This window comes from Nuphar pumila, chromosome 16, assembly GCF_984573655.1.
Source record: "Nuphar pumila chromosome 16, dmNupPumi1.hap1.1, whole genome shotgun sequence".
Classification (NCBI taxonomy): Eukaryota; Viridiplantae; Streptophyta; class Magnoliopsida; order Nymphaeales; family Nymphaeaceae; genus Nuphar; species Nuphar pumila.
In genome coordinates this window covers 57,040,540-57,050,662 of record NC_143264.1, presented here as the reverse complement: position 1 = coordinate 57,050,662, position 10,123 = coordinate 57,040,540, and the positions used below count along the sequence as shown (strand labels likewise).

Here is a 10,123-nt window from a genome sequence, read left to right as displayed (position 1 = left end):
TACTCAAATTTACTCTAAAAAAAAGAAAACTTTACTCAAATTGGGTTAACAGAAACTTAGTTTAATTTAAAACATGTTTGCTTAAAGTTAACCACAAAAAGATTAGGTGCAATTTTAATATTATCATGCGTTTTCTATTATTGTCGTTGCTCCATCTCACACTTCTTCGATTCTTTCACACAACGAAAAGGAGAGCCTTCTGAGTTTTGGTTTCTTTTTTTTACCTTCTCCTTTATTTTTTTGTTTTTTTAATGGCAAGCTGGGGGGTTAGGCAGACCCCTACCAGTTACACTATACCATTGGTTTTGAACCTGCAACGTCCAAACACAAGGTGACATGCACTAGATGCTTCTATTAGATAAGAGGAGCCCCCCCCCCCCCACCCCGTTGGTTTTCCTTCACCTTTTGAAGTTGCCCTGCAAGTTACTGCATAAGTGAGAGAGAAAGAACCACCCATCTTTAAGATTGATGGTGAAAAAGTGTTTCATACAAAAGGGTTGTACGTGTCTCGGACTGAGCCTTTGAAATGGAGCAGGTGCAATGCAAAGCTCTATTGAGTAAAAAAATGCATAGAGTGTAGGAACACATGGTTTGCATTAGCTTGATCGGTGACATGCGATGATAGCACGACACGTGATAGGCAACAATATCATCGTTAGTGCATCGTTGTGTGGCAGCACAGACGTGGAGTGTTGTTTGGTTAAGCATTGCCAGCAGATCAGAGGATGTTGCCTTTGGAGATTTGGTTAAGGACCTATTAGCTTGCAGGAGTTTCCCATGCGTAGCGTTTAGACACACGAAAGTGCATGTGGGTTAGAGCTAATTCCTCCAGAGATCACCTTAGGTGATTCCAACTGAGTATGGTGACTCGGGGCTAGGCAAGTAAATGCCTAGGCATCGACGAATGAGTCTGGAGGTGTTCTTCGCTATGGTGTTCAATCATCAACTAGGGGTCACAAAGTCTTGTTCCTTCAATGGCGAGGTTTTGTTGTAGCGTGCACATGAAGTCGTAATATGCTTCATGGCACACAAGGCTAAGGCAAGTTTGTGACCTTTTCAGAAGTGATAACTGGTATGAAACGACTATGAACTAAGTGGCATAAATTAGATACAATATGCATTTGAAGATGCGCTTGATCAGCTTCTGCTAGGCAGTTGCGCACGAGGTGGTGCACAATGCCAATAAAATGATTCAACACATGAAAAAGTGTTGGTGTGCAGCCTCTCGCCATTAGGCTTGCCGGACTGAGCAGTCTAGCATGTCACGGGTTTGTAAAAAATTCTATATCCGTGACACATTGGTATCAGAGCAAAAAGATTCACGAAGACCTTATTGTTCATTGAGTGCAACACTGAAGGAGACAATGATGGTTTATCTTAGTTATGTAAATTTGTACAGCTAAAGTATTGTTGACCAAGCACAGAAGCATGATATTAGCAGGATGTACGTGTTATTTTGTCGATGTTAAGCAAAAGTGTAATGTTGTTGTTCAGTTGGCTAAGGGAACGTAGATAAGCCAAAGATTTTTACCAGTTGTGTGTTAGGCTCACAGGTGGAGCGTGACATTTACTTTGTGCATATAGAGAATGCACATTGGATTCAGCTGGATGGATTTGTACATTTGGATATAAGAGACTCAATTAAACTTATATATTCTCTCCCAAGATTATGAGTTAGTGGAGTACCCATCTTGAGCAGAATGCTCATTGTTTTGGTCCCTTGAGTTGGCAGTTCCTCTGTGGATTGTGTGTGCGAAAAAAGTTATTGTTCGTGGCTTGTCGGTTTGGTTCTTGCGAAAATGTTTTGTTGGCTTCGGATGAGAGTTGCAACATTGAGCTGTGTTGCCCATTGTTTGGACGAGTGCCCAGGAAGACGCTTTAAATGACTGCTTTGGGGTGATACACAAGTAGGCGTCCTCCACTTGAAGACTACTTTGAACCGTTGGAAAATCGCAAGTTGGTGCCTTAAGGAAGTTGATATCCCTACGACACATGTTGGTGGTTGTCCTTTTTTGCGAAGACTACGAAGGGCATAAAATTACCCTTGCTGGGGTCGCAAGGCACTCCAACCATGAGCATAAAGACGATAATTTTGTCATGCGGGCAAGGATGTCCCACTTGTGTATAGGACTGCACTAGGGTCCCACGAGCAAAGAATGCTCGTTGTTAATGGAACAGAAGACCGTTGTTTAAGTGATTGGAGGCACGTTAAGGAATGAGACTTGACGTGTTAAATGTTGCGGCGATGATGGATTAAAACCAGAAGAAGTTGAGTAGGGTGAATGAAACAAGTAAACTAAAGATAAGTGCAAAGGAAAATTGACACATCAGTTAAGATTGTGTTCTTACCTGTACCAACATTGTTGAGGATGACAATGGTTTGGGTGAGGGAGAATGTCCCAGACTAAGCCTTCGAAATGGGGCAGGTGCAGTACGAAGTTCTACTGAATGGAAAATGCATTGAGTGTAAGAACACACAGTATACATTGGCTTGATCAGTGATGTACGATGATGGCACAACACACAATAGGCAACAATATCCTCGTTAGTGCATCGCTGTGTAGTGACACAGACATAGAACGTTATTTGGTTAAGTAGTGCCAGCAGATCAGAGGATGTTGGCTTTGGAGATTTGGTTAAAGACCTCTCGGCTTGCAGGAGTTTCCCACACGTAGCATTTGAACGCACGAGGGTGCGTATGGGTTATGGCTAATTCTCCTAGGGATCACCTTAGGTGATTTCAACCAAGTATGGTGACTCGGGGTTAGGCGAATGAATGCTTAGGCACTGGTGAATGAGTTTGGGTTGTGCTTTTTGCTATTGTGTTTAATCATTAACTGGTCTTTAGACAGGAGGCAGCAAGGTCTTATTCCTTCAGTGGTGAGGTTTTGTTGTATCGTGCGTATGTTGTCACAATATGCGCTATGACACTTAAAGCTAAGACAAGTTTATGCTCTTTTCAGAAGTGATAGTTGGTATGGGACGACTATGCACTAAGTGACATGAACTAGATATAATACGCATTTGAAGATGAGCTTGATCAGCTTTCGCTAGGCAAGTGTGCATGGCCAATGAAATTATTCAACATATAAAAAAATATTGGTGCATGACCTTTGGCCGTTAGGCTGACTAGACTGAGCTGTCTGATGTATCATGAGTTTGAAAAAAAAATTATGTCCGTAACAATACAATTGCTTCATATTAGACTATTAACGACTTCCTTCGCTCTGCTGTTTTTTTTTTTAAGCCAAGCTGGGGTTAGCCTCACACCTATCAGTTATACAAGTTTTGAACCTGCAACATCCCAACACAAAGTGACGTGCACTGGTTGTTCCTACCAGACAACCAGAGCCCCGTTGGTAAGTTCCTTCGTTCTTGAGTAAGACCTGTTTTAAAAAATTTCCAACTTTTTTTATCGGAATCCTGATGATCCGATTGAGCCGTATCCAATAATGTAGGATTCGGTAAGCGTGCATTTGACCTCGATCCAACCCCTTTATGCACTCCAGCTTTGGGATTGTCGCCCAAATTAACAAGGGCCTTGCAGTGACTGACACTTAAGGTAATTGAGACCAAAGCTTTGATAAGACACACTGGCCAGTGGGGCCCGGCCTGGTCCTTGCAGGAATGAGAGGTCCGAATGGTTCCAAACCCAAACCATGATTTGATGTCCGGACTTCGTCAAGGGTATCAAGGGGCTTGTTCTCATGCTAAACTCAATCGAGCAGACCAAGACTAGCATCGTTATCAGATATCCAAACCCATCAGACCCATGAACACTGCTAGGGTGTTGCTCATCTGAACGAGGACCAAGCACGCAAAAAATGTGCTGCTACACCTAAGTGCCCTCCGTGCAATGTGGTTGCACTTAACGTGTTCTGTCCTGTTAGAGGGCGATTGATTCACCCACAGACCTAAACAAAGACACTATGTCCTGTCCTCTCCGCATGTGTCTTTATCAAAGGTTGGATACTGATACATGGCAGAACTCTCCCATACACGAAATTCATCTCAGAGGGAAGTGCGGAACGAGGTGTCCCATCCATCCGTATGTAGGGTTGGGAAACAAGCTAAGTCACTGTGACTTGGCTCATGTTTGGCTTGTAAAGAGCTCATTCAAACTAGTAAAATAAGCTCTTAAGGATGAATATGAACACTTGGTACTTGGCTCGGCTTGACTCGTGTAAGCTCTTGAAGTAGTAAAAAATATATTTTAGATATATTTTTCATGTATTTTTTTTATAATCTTATTTCTTTCATCTCTAAAACAATATATTTTTTATATAAATAAATCAGTTCGAACTCGACTCATTTAACTTGGGCTCATTGTTAGCTCGAACTCGCTAGGCTCGCCACAAGAATGAGCTAAGCTCGAACACTTCCTCCGGTCGTTCATCTCGTTTACCAGCCCTATCCTTGCGTCTCGCCTTTGCATGGCCCCACGCTGGGGACCGCGGACACTTCCTTAGTTTTTGAGAGATGGATCCTCTTAAATCCGATCCGTTCACAGCTCCGTGGATCTGTAATAGCTCCAATTCTCCAAATTTCTCTCTTTCTCCGTACAATAGTGGAGAAGAAAAAATCTTCACGGGTTCTGCTCTTCTTTTTACGCCTCTTTTTTAGAAACCCGGGGTGCTATTTGTTGTCTGCATCTCTCCCCTCACCAGAGGAATCTCCTACCAACTAGCACCTCTCTCTCTCTCTCTCAGCCGTCGAGGATGGCCGCCTTGCAACTCTGGGGGACCCTGAAGGAGGCCATAACGGCCTACACGGGCCTCTCCCCCGCCACTTTCTTCACCATCTTGGCCGTCTCCCTCGCCTTCTACCACTTGATCTCCAGCTGGTTCTCTCACCCTTCGCCGCCTTCGAGAGTGAGGGAGGAGGAAGCGGACCCCCTGCCGCCGCCCGTCCATCTCGGAGAGGTCACCGAGGAGGAGCTCACCGCCTACAACGGCTCCGACCCAAAGAAGCCTCTCCTCATGGCCATCAAGGGCCAGATCTACGACGTCTCGCAGTCGAGGTCCCCTCCCTTTCCAATACCCCTTCTATCCGTTTGATCTAACCCAATTTGGTGGGTTTAGTGTATGTTGGTGCCAAAGTTTATGGGGTTAACTTTTTTTGAGAGTTGATGATTTGAGGGTCTGGGTTTTTTCCCTCCCAAATCAGTTGATTTTTTTTTGTTTTAGTGGGTTTTCTTGCTTTTCTGTTTCAGTTGAGAAAGTGGTTTTCACTTTTACTCTGTTTTTCTAGGTTCAGTTTATCGTGGGTTGTGGGGTTTTCTGGCTAGGTTTGTGCGTTTTAGGGGTTTGTGGTTGTTTTGAGCAAATGGGTGTTGTTTATTCTGAAGTTTTGATTTACTTTTAGATGTAATTTTGGGACCGTTCTGGTTATTTTTGGTTTTTGCACTCGGTTGATCGTGAGGGTTTTTTGTGGGTTCTCCGTTAGCTTGGGGTTTTTATGCTCTTTCTGATAATCAGCTTCAGGTGTATGGTTTTCTTTTACTCTGGTTATAGTTAATTCTAGGATTTGGTTACGTTTCCATTACAAGCCTTTTTAAGTTGAGCAGATGGTTTACTGTTTTTATCTTTCAACAGTTGATTTTTGTGATGTTGGTTTTGTATTTCATGGATAAATTAGAAAGGGGAATTGAGTGTATGACTGTTATTAACAGATGGGGATTTTAGAGGTTTCAGCTTGGTTTTCTGATGAGGGTGTAGGTTTTCTAGAAGAAAAGTTTTTGTTTATTTGAGTCTGGTTATATTTAGCTATAACATAATTATACTTGCATATGTAGACATGATTGCTGTATATGTTGTGCATTTTCAACGTTCAATCACGGATTAGAGGCTTTAGTTTATGATGTGTTTCACGCATAGTTGAAAGAGTTGAGTTATCCAAGTCCAGTTCCAGCTCTGTTAATGCTAACATATTTTGAGTGCTGGAGTCTCAGATGATTCTGTCTGATGCTTTGGGTTTAATTGTTTTACATTTGCACCTGATGTTGGGAGATATCGTTCTTTTCTCAAGTGGATTCTGGTGAAGGATGCAATATACTACTGTCACGCCAATCAGGGTCTTTATCAGTCCAACTCATTTACCAAAAGGGCTGAACACAGGCTCAGTTAGCCCATCCTTACCATGTTCTTTGGAGTAATTGATTGGTTCATGCAGGAATGCATTCCTTTGGATTATTTGTGTTTCATTGGCTGAAATATTGTAGTTCTGCATGTAGGCTTTGATTTTTCTTCTTTTTATTTTGGGTGCTTTTCCTCCTCCCCACATGTTTCAGCTATTGAACCCCTTTTTTTTCCTGCTTCAACGACTATTTGTGTTTTCTTTCCCTAGTTCCAGCCATAAGCGTAAATCATGGTAAAGGGAAAACTCTGTCGGATTTAACATCTTCATGTTGATTTTGTCATGATGTATTTGGTGTCTGATTATTTTGAAACGTTGACCACTGCATTGATCAAGGAATAATCATATACATGAGTTCTCAATTTGCATTTGCAGTTGATTTCAGTAATTGGATTTGTCCATTTAGGCTTCTTAATTACAATTTTTTGGTTACTAAAATCATGGCTTTTACCATCATCTTGGGTTTGCTACTTGGTACTCTCTCTCTCTCTCTCTCTCTCTCTCTCTCTCTCTCTCTCTCTCTCTCTCTCTCTCTCCTTTTGGATCCATTTTTCTTATGTGTTTTTTTGTGTCATCTCTTCTAGGCTCTAGTTGTTCATATCTCACCCTTTTTCTGATCTCTTGGGCTGGTCTTTGCCCCCATGTTACATGGGCACTTCACCTAAGCTGAAGTGTCAGTGTCAAACACTTCCTGGCACCGACACTCCAACACTTCCTGGCACCGACACTCCTGGACACGGCACTGACACACTGTTTTTAAAATTAGAAGTGTCCAAAAATTTGGACACGCCTGTTGGGTGTCCAACACCTTAAATTGTGTTTGGATATGCCATGTCTAAGGAGTGTCCAATTTCTTGCATAAAGGATAGGGGTGTCCAGCTTTATGGATACCATTCTAGGGTGTTGAAGATACTTACCTGGGAAGTATCCATCACACCTTGACACTCCCATTAGTCTTGATGATTTGTTCTTGACTTTTTGTACTTACAATCTTACATGTTCTTAAAACTGTAAATGATCAAGGATCAAATTACAAATAGGAAAGGAATGTGCATTTTATATTTTATGATTTTGTTTGCATAATTCTTTAAATCTCTCTTTTATCTCTTATATATATATATATATATATATATATATATTGCCGTGTCCAAGTATCCAGTTTTTTAAGACCTGTTGTGTCTGACACCGATACCCGTGTCAGTGTCCAAGTAACACAGCATGCAATCAATGAAGTTTTGTTTTTTTTAAGAAAATAAATCTCTTATAGATATGACCTGCTTCTTAGACGTTATTGTTTTCTTGGTATTTCCATCTTTCAATGGGGTGCAGTGATAGGAACAGGAGCAAATTCGCCATGTGATGTTCTTGCGTTGGTATTTTTCTTGATTTCTGCAGTCTGTTGTCATTCAGCAAGCTTCTGTTAGTGGAACAGAATAATATCTAGTAGCCAAACTTGATGATTGTGTTGATGTTCTGAAACTCTAAAATTGTCTTATAATTAATTGGGTACAACAATCTCAATGTTGATCCCATTTAGATCAAGTTGGCTGATTATCATATGTTGTATGTCTGCGTTTAATATGCAACAGTAACTAATATCACCGCTTAGCTTGCCACTCTTGTGTGAGATTCTTGGTAAGAATTTGGTTCAATCCACCAGTTTTGACTTAGATGGCTTAATGTAATCTGATTACATTCTGAATCTATAAGTGTGATCTGAATCAAGACCTGGATGGACTTGAAGCTTTGAATGACTTTTGAGGAGCAAAGGATCCAAATTTATCCAACACAGCTTATTTGTTATGTAGTACAAAATGAATAGAATCCAGAAAGGCCTTTGATACAAACATAACTTCTCAAGAGGTGTATTTGCCATTTGTTAATTGACACTGCTATACATAAAGATTATGAATAAACCTCTAATTCGTGTTAAAGGAATGGTGCTGCTCCTTCAATTTGGAAAATCCCTTCCACCTGTCCCAATCTGGGTCAAACTTTGCTAAAACAGTAAAGGTTTTGGGTTCTGGGGAATTTCTATGCTCTGCAGAAGTGCTAGGCTCTAGCCAACTAGGAAAACCTCTGTGGTGTGACTCAGAAAACTCCTATGCAGCTTGCTATGTTCCTTGTGCTTGCTGCTCTCAGTTACAAGGTACACTTTTAGATAGTTTTGAAGCTAATGCAGAAAGCTCGCTGGCACAGTCTCCTTCCCCAAGAGCCATGGCCCAGCTACACTACCACTACCCATGAGGTGGAAGTAGGGCACGTCACTGACAGTGTGAGTGAGACTCTAGGTGCTATTGAAACAGAAACTAAAGCTATTTGAATTTCTATGATATGAATGAAATTTGTTATATTGTTATTCCCTTCCTTTCTTTATTTTCTCCTTGATTTTATTTACTGGAACGGAAAAAGTGATTGTCTGTTCCCTCAAGTCATCAAGAGACATGCTCTGTTTGTAAGGTAAAAACGTTGCATTGAATGTTTGGTCTATTTTGATATTTTTGCAGAGTGTTTTATGGACCAGGAGGACCTTATGCTCTATTTGCTGGCAAAGACGCAAGCAGGGCTCTTGCTAAGATGTCCTTTGAAGAGACGGATTTAACCGGAGACCTTGAAGGCCTTGGGCCTTTCGAGCTTGATGCCCTGCAAGACTGGGAATACAAGTTCATGAGCAAATATCACAAGGTTGGAACCATCAAGAAGAAAACTTTGCCAGTGGCTGAATCATCTGATGTTGATGCTGATGCTGCTGGAGCAACTGATACCACTGCTAGATCTACAGATGTCGTTCCAGCTGAAACTCCGTTAGGCGAAGTTAAACCTAAAGAAGGTACCACCACTAGTCATGAGCTTCATGAGTAATGTTTCTGATTTTGTTAAAAAGGGGGGGGAGGGGTTGGTGAAGAGATATTGTTTTGCCCTTAAAAACTTTTTCGCTGGTATATTTATGTAGATTGACTTAGTTCTATGCTTTTGAAAGTTTGTGTGATGAATGTATGCCATCACATCTGCTGTTTTTGTCTAATAAGGTTTTTTCTCCTCCCCTTTTCATGGGTTATAAGAGGCAGTTAGAGGAGTTTAAGCATTTTTATTTATACTCATGGCCACTCACTCTCTCATGTCATTTGTGTCAATATATTTTCATTATGCCATCAAGACACATTTTGTTACTTTGGATTGTGGGAGAACCTCACAGTGAATTGTTGCGAAGATTATCATAAATACTCTCTCTCTCTCTCTCTCTCTCTCTCTCCTTAATTAGTATTTGAAACATATTCCCTTTGAAAACAATAAAATATATAGTTACATACTCCACTGTGTAATGTGGTACGAGAATCATGGGAGTCAAAAAACGTCTAATGAAAATCAAACTCTAGAGTTTCTTGTGCATGTAAGCATTGCAACAGTAATCCTGTCAGCTGGAGCTTAATCTACTGGAGATGACCGGTGACTGGATTGTTACTTAACCATTAAATATAGTGCAAAAATATATTAACATTTCTTTTCTAAGGAGAAATCAAATGGAAAAAGCAGTCTGAATATAGCTCTGTTTGTGAGCCTACTGACGGTGCTCCCACGTCAGAGAGGAAGTAGGGAAAACCAGAGTCATTCCCTGTTTGGGAGATAAGAAAAATGGTAAGGGCCTGTTTGGGATCGGTACCTGGGATGGGCTTTTATGGAGTTTATGCATTTGAGGAATTACCACCTCTAGGAGGTGGTAGCTGCCAAATCCATCCTTTAGTGTAAATACAAAGGAGAAAGGGCTTCACTTCCCATCCCAAATGCATAAACGCCCATCCTAGCGCCGAGATTCCAAACGGTACCACCATGGGCATTTGACCAATATTTTGCCTTGGTAAGGCCAAATGCATAAACGCCCATTCCAGCACCAAGATTCCAAACAGGCCCTAATTAAGGGCGTTTAGAGTGCATTTGCAAATGCGATTTCCGTAAACGGACTGCCACTGCAGTGACGTGGTAGTTTGCA

At 41.3% G+C, this 10,123-nt stretch overlaps 1 protein-coding gene across 1 annotated transcript; it reads left to right on the top strand.

The window, feature by feature from the left end:
• The first annotated feature begins 4,598 nt into the window (after positions 1–4,598).
• Positions 4,599–9,305, top strand: LOC149813262 (membrane steroid-binding protein 1-like). Its single transcript, XM_089990883.1, has 2 exons — positions 4,599–5,020; positions 8,643–9,305. The coding sequence occupies exons 1-2, from the start codon at positions 4,719–4,721 to the stop codon at positions 8,995–8,997; spliced, it is 657 nt and encodes a 218-aa protein (XP_089847009.1). The 5' UTR covers positions 4,599–4,718; the 3' UTR covers positions 8,998–9,305.
• The last annotated feature ends 818 nt before the right edge of the window (positions 9,306–10,123 follow it).

What these genes read in the sequence shown, in the direction of transcription:
- LOC149813262 (XM_089990883.1), top strand. Translation starts at nt 4,719, where the DNA reads ATGGCCGCCTTGCAACTCTGGGGGACCCTGAAGGAGGCCATAACGGCC. An exon ending in TACGACGTCTCGCAGTCGAG is followed by an intron (nt 5,021 to 8,642) that starts GTCCCCTCCCTT and finishes ATATTTTTGCAG; the next exon opens with AGTGTTTTATGGACCAGGAG.